General features: G+C 43.7%; 1 protein-coding gene across 9 annotated transcripts in view; it reads left to right on the top strand.

Moving 5' to 3' along the window:
* Positions 1-15,888, top strand: part of DENND2B (DENN domain containing 2B) — a 153,364-nt gene that overhangs the window by 115,294 nt on the left and 22,182 nt on the right. For all 9 annotated transcript variants that reach the window (XR_005954877.1, XR_005954876.1, XR_005954875.1 and 6 more), the window contains 6 exons: positions 783-967; positions 1,578-1,687; positions 3,221-3,290; positions 9,267-9,344; positions 12,104-12,244; positions 15,169-15,317. Coding sequence is in view for 5 of the 9 variants with exons in the window: in XM_041464639.1 (XP_041320573.1) it covers positions 783-967; positions 1,578-1,687; positions 3,221-3,290; positions 9,267-9,344; positions 12,104-12,244; positions 15,169-15,317 (733 nt within the window). In the remaining 4 variants the exon portion in view is untranslated. The remainder of the gene's footprint in view (positions 1-782; positions 968-1,577; positions 1,688-3,220; positions 3,291-9,266; positions 9,345-12,103; positions 12,245-15,168; positions 15,318-15,888) is intronic.

Genomic DNA, 15,888 nt, shown 5'->3' with positions numbered 1-15,888 from the left:
AGTGAGTAGAGCCTGAAGGGTTTGAGGTGCGCTGCTAACAGTTCCTTTGCCATTGCCCAGAGATCCTTGTGTGAAGAGCTGGGGAAGAGCATGCAGGGAACTGCTTTTGCTGAGCTGATCTTGTTTTTTTTTGGTGTAACAGAACTGGTAGTGATGTTCATGACCAGTCCTCCATAGATGTCAAGCAGCAAGGCACTGGATCAAGGCACATCTTTGCCTTCATGAATGACCATGAATCTAAGATCATCCCTGAACTGAATTAGCACTAACAAAGCAACCCACAGCAGGCAATTGGCATATCTTTCCTTTCCTCCCTGTCCCTCTTCCCTGAAGTTTATTCCATGGCTTGCCTTATGTGGTTTGTAGCAAAAAGCTGTGCTGTGTAGGGACAGGGCACGGAACTTTGTCACTAGGGTGAGCCAGATGTGTCACCCTGGAGGCCCCAGTGCATTTGCACAACCACATAAGGGTTTTTAATCCAGTCTTATGTGTGAAGAAAAGCCAGACCTTTGCCAGAGTAGCAGTTATGAACTGCAAATCATTTCAGACCGAGTGTTGCATAACTTCAGTACTTGGAGAGAGTTTTGATTTATGGGTGCAATTAGTGAGGGAGACTACAGGTTTGCTAACTAGAAGGTTTGGTTTTGAAAGGAGAGTATGCTTGGAATAATACTCTGGCAAATTGAAAGTGCTTTGTGAATGGCTGTGGCTTACACAAACACATTACAGTCTCAGGTAATGATCTGTCTCTTTTTTTATTCCCTTGTCTTTGTAAATGCCAGCTCACACCCAGCGCCTGATGCACATCCAGTCAATGCTGAAGAGGGCTCCAAGCTATCGAACCCTGGAACTGGAGCTGATTGAGTGGCAGGAGCGGGAATTATTTGAGTATTTTGTGGTAGTGTCCCTGAAAAAGAAGCCCTCTAAAAACACTTACCTCCCAGAAGTGACATACCAGTTTCCCAAGGTAAAAGAAAAATTCCTATTTACACCTCATTCTAAGATCAGTAAGGTGAATAAATGGAAAAATGAATAGAAATCCAGTTCTTAAATGGAGCTTTCAGAATTGTTACGAAGCAAAGGGCATAGAGAAGGTAACTGAAAGCTTTCCCTGTTTTCAAATTTATCTTTTCCAGAGCTGGAGAATTTGGCCTGATGGTGGATGCTTTAAACACTGTTTAAATTCAGTTTCTAAATATTTCACTTTTAACTCATTTTGGCTATTATTAGGATTTGTTCCAAAACTCACTGAAGTCAATGGAAAGACTTTTGCTGATCTCTGGCATTTCTCTTGTGCTCTTGTAGCAGAAAGGTATTTGAGTTAGGGCTGTGTTTTAAGTGGCTATCATACAACAAGGGAGTTTCAGACAGTTGAAAAAATGTAAAACCCCAGCAGTGATTATGTCTTTTGTACAAGCACCTATAAGCCTGTCCTGGAGTCGTGTCTCTCTCTGCCAAGCACAACTACAGGACAATCAGATGTGCCCTGGCTCTCAGAGCTGCTCAGTGACCCTGCCCCTGAGCAGGGCTGGGAAGGGACACCAGGAGCTGACTGAGCCTCTCTGTTCTCCCGGCAGCTGGAGAGACCAACCAAGCAGATGCGGGAAGCGGAGGAGCGCCTCAAGGCTATCCCGCAGTTCTGCTTCCCTGATGCCAAGGACTGGCTCCCGGTCTCTGAGTACAACAGGTGAGTGCTCCAGAGCTGCTCTGCACGATGGAGTGGTGCTGGGATGGTGCTGGAGTGCACTGGAACAGCCTCAGCCTCGTCAATGCCCAATTAAGGAAGCAGCAGTTTGACTCTTGGCCACTTTGTGATCAAGCAGCTGTATTTAATTTTTCTTTCTTTTGAAGTTGTGTGTTCTTTTTCTTTGCTATTCTGCCTGCCTCAGGCCTGTGTGGCTGAGGGGAAGAGGCTTGAAGGTTCCTCTGAGTGCTAAACTCAAAAGAATAAATGGAAGTACTTAAAATAAATCTTAAAAAGGACAGGGCCCTGCCCACCCCCTGCCCTAGTCATTTACTTCAGAGTGCTTATCTAACATTGCAGGTTATCCCTTCATTTGGCTCAAAACATTGCTGCCTGAGAACTTTCTTGGAGCTGTGCTCTGTCCTCTCTTCCTTCCATTGGAGATGAATGACTGCAGGAGAAGGGCAAGGAAAAGGGGAGCCAGGCTTGCATTTTCTTTTTCCTTCAAAGTGACCTCAAAAAAATGTATAATTTTTTTCCTCTGCATTGATATGTGAGAACTGGTCAATCCAAAGGTGTAGAGTAACAGGATAGGCAGAAGGGATGGAATTCTGGAATGATTTGTGTTGGAAGGGACCTTTAAAGGTCATCCAGTCCAACCTTTTCTGCCACGAGCAGGGACACCTTCATCTTGATCAGAGCCCTGTTGAGCTTGACCTTGAATGCTTCCAGGGACAGGGCATTCACCACCTCTCTGGACAACATGTCCCAGTGTTTTACCACCCTCACTGTAAAGCATTTCTTCCTTTTATCTAGTTGGAATCTACCCAGTTTTAGTTTAAAACCATTATCCCATGTCCTATTGCTACAGACCCTATTGAAAAGTCTATTCCCATCTTTCTTAGAAACCCCTTTTATGTATTGAAAGGCCACAATAAAGTCTCCCCAGAGATATCTGTAATTATACAAACCCTGGCATTTCAGCACCATGAAGTGTTTTATATAATACCATTTAAAACTTGCAAAGCAGTCAGGAATGTTTCACAGCCCATGCACAAATCCACAGACCCATCCCTTTACCTGTGCTGTTGTTTTACTGCTCTGTCACAAATGGTATTTATCCTAGGCAGAGACACAGAATGAGTTGGATTTTGGAAACCTGTGTTGTTTCTGGATTAGAAAGTTATTTCTCTACTCTCAGAGAATATCTAAGGTTCTCCCTTTAAGAACAAAGCTCAGTCCAAAGACAGGATTGAACTAAAGGTAAAGGAGCATTGGAATACTGCCCTCAAAATCTGATTCTCATATTTCTTCTGCAGTCACTGACACTCAGCAGCCATCTCTTCTGATGAGACAGCTGGGTTGTCCCTGACTGTACTGCTGCCAGAATTGTTCCACAGAGTGTGTTCTAATGATGAAGACCTTCCAGTGGGTAGCATCTCTCACTTGATGAGTGTCCCTTGCTAAGTGATCTACCTTGTAGCCATGCTGTAGTACTGCTATAATCTCTACAATGGACAATTCACTTTCTCCTAGTGAGACCTTCTCTTTCATGCTGACTGGGGAGGATGGGAGCCGGCGCTTTGGGTACTGCAGGAGGCTCTTGGTGAGTACATCACCCTCACTTCAAAGGGCAGAATTCTCTTGAAAAGGATCTCAAAACAACAGTCTGAACTGAAGGTGTCTCTCATGGTTTTGAAAGGAAGCAGAGTTTTCTCACTCTGAAATCTGGAGATGTAAGGGGATCAAGTTGGAATAAGAATTTTAATCAGATAGCTCCCAAGGTTTGTAGCAAATTCCTGAGAATGTGGAAAGTTTCTTGTGTGAGCACTTACTTAATAAATTCTTTATGTTACATACTTTCAAGCACAATCAGAAATACTACAACACTGGAAACAAAGGCAAAGCTAGTATTTCTAAACATTTGTGAGTAGTGTTTATCTCTTAGGCAGCTGCTTACATCTCAAGTGACTCTGCCAGCACTGTGTCATCAGTCTGCAGCTCAGAGCCATGCAACAGGCTGGTGCCAGCAGTGTGGGAAGTCTGGTTTTTCACACAATTTTCAGTCTCCATGACCAGGGGTGGTCAATAGGTGAGGTGGAGAGTCTACCAACAGTGTTGTCTCATCACCTGGAAAATCCCTGGACACTTGATAAACTGAGAGCACAGCAGTGTGTGTATCAAGGGGGAGGAATCTGCTCAAGAGGCTTGCAGAGTGTGTTAAGGGAAGTGGAGCACAATGCAAAGAGGGATTCTGGTGTCCATCCTGCACACCTGATGGGATGGCAGCAGAGCAGAAAGCACTTGGTTGTCCCTGCACTGGCCTTGCACCTCTTGGATAGGTTTGGAGCTGTTTGTGAGTGGCTGGGTGGGGAGCCATGGCTCCTCTATGTTCCATGGCTGTTGCCCACACTGGGCTGGGGAGCTTATATGGATATTGGATGCTGCGGGAGTCTTTGGCTGCCTGTGTGCCAAATGACTGTCCACAGCAGTTTGTAAATAGGTCCCCCCTCTCTGAGAGTAAGTCACACTGGCACTTTCCCCTCCCTTCCCTTTCTGGCATGATTTCCCACCTTTTCAGGCAGGGAACACCTGCCTTCAGCAGCTTCCAGCAGAGCAGCTCCCTGTCACTGGCACAGCTCCCTCTGTCCTGCACCACTGGTTCTGCCTGACCCTGCTCTTCCCCTGCTCTGTGTCCATGGCAGAGCCCCTGGCGTGCAGACTGCAGATGCTCTCTCTGGGAGGTTTTGCTGTGTGTGGTTCCTCTATTTCTGAGAAGTTTCATTAAGCTAACATAACAGAAAGCTTGTTTATCAGTTCTGAGGGTGGTGTTTGCCATAGGTAGCATCACAGGGACTCTGTATAAAACAGTGTGTCGCAGTGGGCCACAACAAGGCTGATGTGTGGGCAGGAAATGTCACTGAAGGCTTGTCCTGCAGTAAATCTAGGGCTGGTCAGGGGGTAACTCAGGGATGAGCAAGGAAAGCACCTAGAATTCATCCTTGCTGCTGTAAATAAGCATAACAAGATGTAGGGCAGCAGTACAAATCAATTTTTTTTAATGAGTTGTCATTTAAAAGGATAATAAAGTCTTATTTGGGAAAAAAAATAACAAAACTTCAGAAAATGTTGGTTAGAATAAAATTATGGATTGTTTTCACTCTACCAGGTAAAGGTGGTTTGAGACTTTTATCTTTCTGAGAATGTCAGTACATTTGTAATCATGCACAGAATGTGATGATGTGAAATGCCAAATGGTTGATCCTGGACCATGTTGAGACTGAAATAACCAGTGACAATAAAAGAGATTTATACACAGGAATGTTGAATCAGTTTTTCAATGAAACAGACTTTTTTTACTCATTTATAGCTCAGTGAAATTCACCCTACATTAAGGACAACATAAAAATAGAACACTGACTTTCAGCTGGTGCAAAAGATGGCTGAGTGTATTAGGAAATACCAGGAACAGAATTAAATCAATAGTGCATGTTTTTATATAATGGTGTTTTGAGACAGCATTGGAGATTTTTATCCTCCGCTGGATAAGGCAAAACTCAATCAAATAGCAAAAAGAAAAAGGGAAAATAAGTTTGCTAAATATATCTAATAATTATAAAGCCTGTTATAAAGCAGATCTGCTGCTGCCACCTTGGGTGATCACTTAATTCAGGTTAATCTGGATTCCAAACCCTGGCACAGAGAAGCTGACACGTCCCATCCTACTGGTCCAGCCTCCTCAGCCAAGGAAAGGAAGGAGTGATGCCAGTGCACTTCACCAGCTGTGCCCTTTGTGGGGCAAATCCAGCCATGCCCTTCTGAGAGCCATACTGGGTTTTAGAAAGAGAGGGGATTTTGGAAGCTGCAGAGAAACAGCTCAGCATTTCCTCTACCTGTGGAAAAGGCAAAAGTGGCAGAGATCATCTTTTTTTTGGGTGCTGCAGCCTCCTCCTGTCCTGCTAGGAGCAATGTGGAATCCGGGTATTTACCTGAAATGCCTTTTCCATAGGGTTTGGAAGTGTAACAATTTCATGTCTTCTGCAAAGGTTGGTGCATGGTGGGACAGCCTCACTGGGGTGTGCCATGAAACCCCCCTAAAATTCTTATAAACTGCTCCACTTTAAGCCAAGCCAACTGCTGTGAGGCTAATTCCTTAGAAAATGTTCCTCAGCTGTCCTGGTGGGGGATGTTCTTGTAATACCCAGCAAGAGGTGTCTCACACCTTCTGGTGCATTTGGCAGCCTCGCTGGCAAAAGCTCTGTGGCTGGCTGATCCTGTGAGGGTGGCTGGCTGCTCTTCTGCAGGGTCTGCTGTGCAGATTCCTGCATTTAGGAAACAATTGTGTTTTGTCAGCCTTGCTCTCCTTTGGCGTGTTGTGATATGAACAAACTGTTCCACTTTTTTTCTTTCAGATCTCAGATTCTTCCAGACCTTTTCTGGGGTCTGTGTGCCAAAACTACCTCAAGGGATACAGTGACAATTACGTTTTGTTTGTTCTACAAATCCTGTACAGTATCCCCTTTAAATGTATTTATATTGTTTTGTTTCATTTTGGAACAGGATTAGAATGGAATGTAACCTATTGTCCCATAGCAGACAATCTGCATTTCCGTAGATAGCATGACATTTTCCAGTTACATCTTGATACCTCCAAGGCAATTCTGCAACAGCTTTTCTAGTGAGTGCACATGTCAGCAGCAGAGATGATTTGGGCATCCTTGCAGGGGCTGTTTCATCCTACACCTCCCCTCCCTCTCACATAAAATTTGATCCCCCACCACTTTTCTAGGCTAAGACAAGCCAGCCCCAGGAGTCCATGGAGGAGCAGATGGCTGAAATGTGAAGTGTGTACCTGAAAACACAGAAAGCACTTGCTAGGTGGGACTAACCTGACATCCTGCATTTGCTGGGGGCAGGAGAAGGGCATTCATTACAGTGTGAAAACAACTTTTGTGGGATGCAGACGGTTTATGGAGCTGCAAAAAGCTCATTGGAAAACCGTTTTTCTTCTTGCTCCCTTCCATCCTACCCTTGCCAAAGCAGTTTGACAGCCCTGCATACATCGAGTGCTCTGCCACCCAAAGTCCATATTTTACAGAACAAGAAGTCTTTAAGAAGTGCTTTTTGATTTACAACACCCACAGTTTTCTCATGGTCAGAATTTGGATTAGCCCTAACAAGGAATCAAGAGCCTCCATAGAAACTGATTTTAGCCTCCCAGTGTTGGAATTGTTCTGATTCCTGGCACCGCTAAGGAATATCTCTGTTTCTGGATATACTGGCTAGTGCATGTGCTTTGCAAAGGCCACTTTCCTCACACAGCTCAGTGCTATGACAGACAGGGAGGAGATCTTTGAAGGCTCCATGGAATCCAAGCACATGGACAGGGAGGTGAGATTTGAAAGAGAAAAATGGCAGGCTTAGTTTTTGGAGCAAAAGCCTCTTGTTTTTCCTGCCAAAGATTTTGGAGTGGGCTTTAGTCAGTAATATTCAGATTAAACTCACTATGAAAAAGATTGTCCTGAGCCACGTGTGGACCAGCCTAGATGTATAGCTTGGCTTTTCCACCTCAGCCAAGTTCTTGTCAGTTTATGTTCATAATTTTAGACAACTGTCTTGTTATCGTCAAAAGTCATTAGCATTTTCATTTTGTGATACTGGACTAAGGCTGAAAATATCCTGGGCTCCACAAAAACAAATTGAAAGCAATCAAGCCCAAAACATCATCCCCTCCATCTCTCTTCTTTCAGGAGCAGTGCAGTGCACAAAGGCAGAGCCACTTGGGTGCCTCCCAGCTGGGCTACTTCAGCATTTTGCTGTCCTGATCTGGACCTATTCTTTGTGTGCAGGAGTGAGTCTTGGATGGACAAAATTACTCCAAGACTGTGCAACCACCTTGTAGAGCACAGCCTGCAATGTGGGAGAGCTTCCTTTTGGGAAGAGGGGAAGTTAGACTGGTCCTGATGGGCAGACCCCAGTGTCCCCTAGTGACCAGGGAGGAGTCCAGACAGGAGTGTCATGTCCCATAGGATAGTTTGCCTGGGAAAGAAGCAAACTAAAGCACAGTGGATGTTTCAGATCAGTCTAAAGTGAGATGTAAACTGATGGCTGAGAGGGGAGGTTATGTGAAGGGTTGCCAGTGCTGTAAATTTGAGAAGTTCTGCCCCTCAGAATGGCTCTGCTCAAGGCTTTTGCTTGCTGCTCTTACAGCTGATGTGTGTGCATCTGTGAGGCTGTGCTGTTTGCAGGAAAAGGTCTCTGAAATAACAAAAAAGGATGTCCTACACAGTGAGAGCAGGAAGGGAAGAATCACAGCTCCCACAGACATGTAGCCTTTAAGACATTTGAAAGCAATGATATTTCATAAAGGAGAAACTTGGAGTAAGTGCTAAGCAGTTATTGTTTCTGGTCTTATAGATGACCCAGGAATGTGATGTTTTTACTGGCACTCAGTGAGACAGCTCTTGGTTGGGAGCTGTCCAAGGCTCCTGGCATGGCTTCGGCATTCCTGCAGATTTGACACAATGATTTTAACCAAAATCCCACATGCTTGATATAATCACTCAGTGCCTTTAGAAAGGATTTTATACCTAATATGGACAAAAAAGGGCTCTGCTTTTTCAGCGATGTGACGTGTAGTGAGCAGGTTTGGATCCAGAAATAGACTCATCTGTATTCACTTAGCTTTGGTATTTTTTTTGTGGTCTTTATTATAACAGGCAGGCACCTGCTGACTGTCCAAGTCTACAGTGCAATATTCAGGTTTAAAAAGCACAGCTAGCCCTCAGTTTCTCTTGATTGTCATTGCTGTGGCATGTGAATTTCAAACACTCCACGGGGAAGTTGAGTACCAGTATAGCCCAACAAGAGACAAAGTGGAATAGGCAGGGTAGCAGAGTCCAGTATGCTGAGGAAGTACCATTTACTTCTCCAGGATAAATCTTATATAGGACGGTTATAGAGGATGGTCTTCACAGTTTCTCTTGGGGAGGGGGTAAGAGGGATGTTGTATTATTGACTCACACTTGCCACAGTTTAAATTACGTGAGTTTCATGTTTATCAAAGAGTTGGTCTGAGGAAGTTAATGGTTTACTCATGCAGCCTGCCTTTGTTTAGGTTGTGAGCTCCCTTTCTGTAGGTTGAGCTCTCTTTGAGCACCATGGAGTGAGGGAATGGGGACCTAAAGCCATCGTGGCCTCCCTTGGTGTTGCAGTTCTCCTCCTGCAGCACACAGCCCCAGGGTGGCCCCACTCCTTGTGCTGCAGCAGGGGCAGGGGACAGAGATAGCAGAGGCATGAGTTACAGCCCTGGTTCCATGTGCTTTTATGGCTGCAAGCTGGAGCCAGGCTGGGATGCAGCTACAACAGGCTGTGATTTCCAAATAGGAGAAGCTCTATCTGCGCCTTTCGGTTTCCTGCCTTATGGAAGAAATATGATGCTTTTCCAAGAGCAGCTATTTGTTGGAGAAGCAAATAGTGAGAGATGTCACATGATGGCCAACTGTGTGGTCAGGGAGAAAAGTGTATTTCCTCATGGCTCCATATGGATGTGTAATTCCCATCTCCTCTTTGCTGTTATCAGCCCAATGGAAAAGGCCCACGCCTACCTGAAGTTTACTGCGTCATCAGCCGCCTGGGGTGCTTTGACTTATTTTCTAAGGTAAGGAGATATTTTTTAATATTGCTTTTTAATTTGATTGTTTACTGACACACATCTGCAGTGATGAACCAGGCTGGAAGAATTCCTTCCTTTGATGGGAGATAACTGTTTTACAGTTGCTGTTTTGGATATTCCATTCCTATTATTTGGTTCATCAAAGAATGTCTTATTACTTCTGTGACTGAGGCAGAAATTGATTCAGAAAACATCTGGGTGTCTGTATGATCTGGCTGACCGAAATTTTTTCCATTGTTTTCTACAGCCGTTCTGTGCTGAGCTGTAATTCTTGGCATCCATAGTCTGGATGGTGGGCCAGTACCACTTTTGCTCCAACACCCTGTGGAATGATGAGGTTGAGAAAAAAGATTATTTGATATGTGAATTCTATACACTTAAAACTAGGGACAATTTTTTTTTTTTTCACCCTAGAGTCTAGGATAAAGCACAGATGATCTTTTGATTGGCCCAGTTTTAATTAATTGTGTTTTAATTTGCCAGAGATTTTCACTTCAGGTATGGCAAATCTCTCAAAACTTTCACAGATTTTACCTGCTAGTTTTCATAGGAATAAAGTAGAAAAGAGCATGTAAATCACTGATGTTAAATAAAATCATAGCATTTCTATTGTTCATATGATCTAATATTCATACAGAATATTATCTTTAAAGTAGGTTTCAAGTTTTTCTAGATAAAACTTTAACACAAGCCTTGTGTGAAGAACAACAATTGGGCTGCAAATAGTTAATTGCAGTTTTGCTTCTGATGTCTTTCATAAAGCTCTGAAATCAAGGGTTTATAACAGTGTCTCTTAGATGTAAGATGTATCTAAACACAGATATCTGGGAGTGAAATGGAATGCATTGTTCTGGGAGGATCACCCAGCTCACCACACTCGTGGTGTGGACAGAACTCATGAGGCTCTTTGTTTGCTAATATGTTTTTATCTAATTTTGATAGTGCTCTATTTTACAAAGGAAGATTTGGGAGAAGGAAAAGTAAAATAAGTATCTTCCTTACAACCAAGTATCACTGCAGCTGAGGTATAAGGTCAGACAACTGGCCCTCAATAGAATGAATAGCTGTCTCTACCTTACACTGTGAATGATGAAAGACCATGGGATATTAAATCTTGGATATTATTTATCACAAAAGCAAAAAGATTCCTCTGTTTCTGTTTAAAATGTTTCTCTTCCTATTTCTGATAATTTTCATTAACTTTGTCTTCGACAAAGCCTTTCCTGCTCACTCACTGTTGTAATACCTATTGCTGAGACAGACTTGAGAACCACAGATATTTTAACTTCCAGCCAGTTCATTTGGTCATGGTTTCAACAGATGTTTCTGACCATTTTATCTCTTGGGATCTCTGTTCAACTTTTATTTGGTTTAAATGCTCCTTTTATTTGCGTTGTGAAGGTCTTTGCAGCCAGGCATATGACACACACATGACCCCAAGTCCAGAAACAAAATCATCAAACGGCCAATCCTGTGGCTGCAGGAACACAACTGAGTGCTGGCAGTGTGCAGGAGCAGCAAGGGACCTGGGGCACAGCTCTGCTTCACTGCTGCTTCCCACTGGTTTTGTTTGCTGAGGATGGCTGTGCTGCACATTACATCAAGAGTGAAATCCATGGCCTCATTTATGGTTATCTGCCACTTCCAAGGACTGGAATGCAAGTTATGTACACAGGGCCAGCTTTGCTTTCGTTAGGCCTTCATTATGTCACAGGGAGGAAGGGGAAACTATGCACCAGTGAATGCCTCTGCTGGCATTTGGTGTCACCAGCTCTCCTTACAGGTCACCAGCTTGTGCTTAAGTGTCCTTTCATGTTCTGCTTCAGTGAAAATCATTTCCAAGAGAAACAAGAGAAAATGCCTGGCTCAGGCCCACTAGTTCTTGTATGGCCTTTTGCTCTGGAGTGGTGGTTAAAGGATCACCATTGCAGGTCAAACCACTAACTGCTTTGAACCTTGCTTTCTGTCTTCTTTAGCTTTATCATCTATATGCTCAGTCTAATGTGGGAAAACTTAGCTGTGATCTAATTTATGTTGCCCCATGTGACCAAAGAGAGAAGAACATAATAGTCTCCTCTATCTTTAAGAAGTTCCATCTGCTTATTTCAAGACTAGATTGCCTGCTGTTTCATCAAGAGAAAATGACCTTAATGCAGGCATCAGTATGAAGAGCTGGGTGTGCTTCAGGGGCAGCTCATGGTCTCCAGCTCAGCACAGATTGATCTGACAGCCACTGCTGGGACCCTTTCAGGGGCTCTGTCCTCCTACCATAGTGGCAGCATTGCTTTCTGACTTTTTCCTGCCCTCTCAGTTGAAATGGAAGAGATGCTCAAGAAGTGCAGAAGAAAGTTTTTCCTTGATATAAATTTCAAGATGTACCACTGAGATATGATGTTGACCTGGGCTGTGGTGGGGATTTGTCTTCTTCTTTCTCTCCTTCAGCTCACCCTGTTGTTCAGGCATAATCCCAACAATATATACATCCCTTTAGTCATGTTGAGTCTCCTTCCTCTTTTCCAGACTTGTTAATTCTTCCTTGCCTCTGTGTTAATAACATTCGCAAACAGGCTTCATTTTGTAACAAAAAACCCATGGATTGATGGTAATGAAGAAATACATGGCAGAGGGGACATAAATTTAGATCTGCCATGTATTTCAGCACACGTGGGTCAAAGGATGCTTCAAACGTCTATGTGATGCTGACATGTTCTGTCTCTCTCACATATGTCTTATTAATGGACCAGATCCTGGATGAGGTTGAAAGGAGAAGGGGAATATCTGCTGCCCTGGTTTATCCATTTATGAGAAGTCTGATGGAATCTCCTTTTCCTGCACCTGGAAAGACAATCAAAGTCAAAACCTTCCTGCCTGGATCTGGAAATGAGGTAAAAACCAACTGCAAACATTAAAAGTCAAAGCCTTACCCTTTACCTCTCCAGTATCAAAACAGCAAAAGAAAAGCAGGAGGAGACAAACAGATCCTGCAGGGCTGTGGGGTGGCAAACCCTCAAAATAAGCAGAGCATGAGCTGCACCACTGTGGACATGCTAATGCTAGTTCCCATTGATGATTAAAAGCCAATTTATGGTTATGTACTTATTATTTTATGTTTATGAATAAGTTGTATGTAAGAAAAGCAGCCAACACAAATGTCCAAGTGTGCCTGGCCTAGTGCAGCTCACAGACTGCAGCGTTGCTGGCTTTATCACAGTGATAACAGGCAAGTGGGAGTTTCCCATGCTGTCTGTATGTGAGCACTTCAGCAGCTGCTTGTTATTTCAAACCTTGTTACTGCTGGTCCTGGCCATGGTAGGAGCAGCATTTAAATGGCTCTCTTTGGTAATAAATACCTTTTAACTGGCTCTCAAAGGAAAGTATGTCATGTAAAACTCTTTTATGTGTGTGTGCACACGTATAATAGATACCATTTCTTTTTATTCCTGACTCAAGTAGCTAGAAGCCTAGCATTAGACAACATGTGCCTTATCGGAAAATGGCAGTATTGATTAAAAGGCTTTCTCAACTTGGGGCTGACCAGCCATTTACTATGTCAAATTCTGTTCTCTGCATGCCCCTACGTAAGAATAGAGTAGCTCCACTCAGATGGTCAAGCATATACAGGGGATTCATTACTGAAGACAGTAATAGAATTCGTCCCAGTTAGTGAAAGTAGAGAGAAAAAACTCCCCTTTAGGGTTATTTCATCTTCCTTAGGGTTTTTTTTTTACAGTGCCTTTGTTATTTTTGCATTAAATTGTATTTTCTCTATAAATGTAATGCCACTGACTTCAGTGGAGTGGGCCTGTAATGTATGGTATGAAATATAAAGGGTTCCCTGTATAAGTGACTTGCAAGGCGTTTTAAAGTCACCTGCGTTTTCTTCTCTGAAGAGAAGAAACATCTCTGAAGAGAGGCAACATCTGAAAGGGTGATTGGCATAACAGGGAAAAGAGCTGACAATGCTTTTTCTGTGTGAATGTGACTGGGAGCCATGATCTGCAACTTCTCTATCCTCTGCTCAAGCTTCTGAACTCTCCCAAAGAAAAATATTGAGATAATTCCAACAAACAAACAACTCTCTTCTGGCTGAGCTTTGCTCTCTGTTGTGCTAGTACAAACTCGTTATTTAAATGGAATGCACTGGCTTAATTAGGAACAGAATCTTATCCCTCCATTGTGGCTCCTCTTGCCTAAACAAAGATGGTGATTAATTGGGAAGCAGACAGTGTATTTCTTTGTGATGAGCAGACTGAGGCAGCAGGCTTTGCCAGGCAGCAGAAAACATCCCTGGTATTTGTAGAAGCTGCCATAACTTGCATTGCATCCTACCCTGCAGCAAGATTTTCGTGTTGGCAGGTTTGCAGTAGAATCAGCCCCTCCTGCTTTGGCACATACACTTGATTTGAGCTTGCAGTCTCAGTGCTAAGGAATGGAAGTGGGCACCTCTGCTGATTGTGAGGAGGAGTTAGCCAGCATTTCCAAGGAGCCATTCCTGGTACAGTCACTCCACAGTTTGTTTCTTACTGTTGTTTGGGGCAGCAGCTGAATGATGGGTGTCTATACATCATACTGTTCCTGTATTTCAAAATCAAATCTATTTGATTTATTTGATATCTATTTTTGATACATACTGTTCTAAGAGTGGTTTTCTTTTTACAGTTGTGTGTTACTGATCACAAACAATATCACAACTAAACTGATAAGAACTTATTTTGTTTACAGTATCCTGTGATCTTGAGCATATCCTTAAGACAGTGTTTGTGAGGAATTCTGTAAGGGCTACTCCAGTTAAAACCTGATCCAGTCTGCTTGTGGAATGTGGTGTCACGTGCAGGAAAACATAAAACTAGTCTAAAGCAATAAAGTGATGGTGATTTTTGGACATATGGAAAGAAGGTGCATGCATGTTCCTGTTAATATATATTCAGAGATTTCAACATGGCTTCAAGTTGGCCAACTTCTTCCCTTTCCCTTCTGTTTCCTCAAATTCCTCAATAGTCCATCATTTGCTGTCTTGTGCTTCATATTTTTCTCCTTCTGTTACTCTCTTCTTCACGTTATTTTTCCCTCTTCTTTTTTCTGTCCTCTGCCTTCAAGTTCCACATCTGAACATGTCAATTGCAGAGTAAAAGGAAGATATAATAAAGGAATCAAGGAAAAGGCATTTGAGAAAAGGAAGGAGAGGGCCAGAGGTCATGGATGAAGTATGAAAATTAGACTGTAAAGGGATGTCACAACTCACCATCTAAGACCTTGTCCTGACTCCCCAGTTAAGTATATATATATGTACATATCTTTATATGAAAAGAGAAAGGTTTTAAACATTCTCTAGTGAATGACACATTACAGGAGAGTGGAAATGAAGTAAATTGGGTTCATTGTCTTCCGGGCCTTTTAGTTGAGTCCCAGGCTCCTATCTAGATGTTAATGTGAATTGTTAGTCAAGCTTAGAACCCAATTTACCTTGACTTTATGTCTGTTTCAACCCTGTAAGCTTCCATCTCCAGCGTTTGATTGTTACTTGCTTCATACTCTCGACTCAGCCAAGCTTTACATCTCTTACAGAATGTTTGGAAGGGGGAATTTTGCTTCCCTTGGAGATGACAGCAGACAGTCATCGTACACAGCTGTATTCTGGGAAGAATGGCATGACAGGCGTTGTGCAATAAATACACCATTGTTTTTGCGTGCCTGCACGCGAGGGGCTGGGTCACCGCGTGTCCCCTCAGACGGCAGGCGCGGCGCTGCGGGGCCGGGCTGGCTCCGGGCCCCCGGCGCTGCTGACCCCGCTGCTGTGGGCTCTGTGCAGGTCATCGAGCTGCGGCGGCCCATGGACTCCCGCCTGGAGCACGTGGACTTCGAGTGCCTCTTCCGGTGCCTGAGCGTGCGGCAGATCATCCGCATCTTCGCCTCCCTCCTGCTCGAGCGCCGCGTCATCTTCGTGGCGGACAAGCTCAGGTGAGTGGTGCCGGCACCTGAAGCACACGTGCAGGATGGCGGTCTCTGGGTGGAAAAGGCTTTAGGAAATGTACTGAATGATTTTCAGATGTCAGGATCCTCTCACTGGAAGATTTAAATGTCTTTTTACATCCATGGATGTTCTGTCTTTCCCACCTGTAAAATGGCAATACAACTTCTCACCTTCTTCATAGTCAGCAAATGTTTGCACAGCATTTTGACACAGTGTAGTGCCAGCAATGTTTCTGTCAGGTTTTGGATACAGATACTCATAAAGAGTGGCAGAGGTTGTCGCTGAGGTGCTTCACCTTCTGCTCATGCAGTGCAGGCAGGCAGGGAAGTGGGGTGCTGAGAGCTCCCCTGATTTGCTCTGTGCAATACTGAGACTTTATGTTGGGGCTGTTTCAATTCCTGCCCTACCAAACCCATCCAGCGTGAGTGTTAAATTGCTATCACAGTGCTTCCCAGCTATTTAGGATATTTTTCCTGGTGCTCATGTGACCTGAAAACATTTCCTTTTGGAAGCTCCATCTGGGGTTCTTTGCTAGAACCTCTGAACACACCTTTTGCT

Source organism: Pyrgilauda ruficollis, unplaced genomic scaffold, assembly GCF_017590135.1.
Source record: "Pyrgilauda ruficollis isolate IOZ18807 unplaced genomic scaffold, ASM1759013v1 scaffold182, whole genome shotgun sequence".
Lineage (NCBI taxonomy): Eukaryota > Metazoa > Chordata > Aves > Passeriformes > Passeridae > Pyrgilauda > Pyrgilauda ruficollis.
This window is presented reverse-complemented; position numbering and strand designations above follow the sequence as displayed.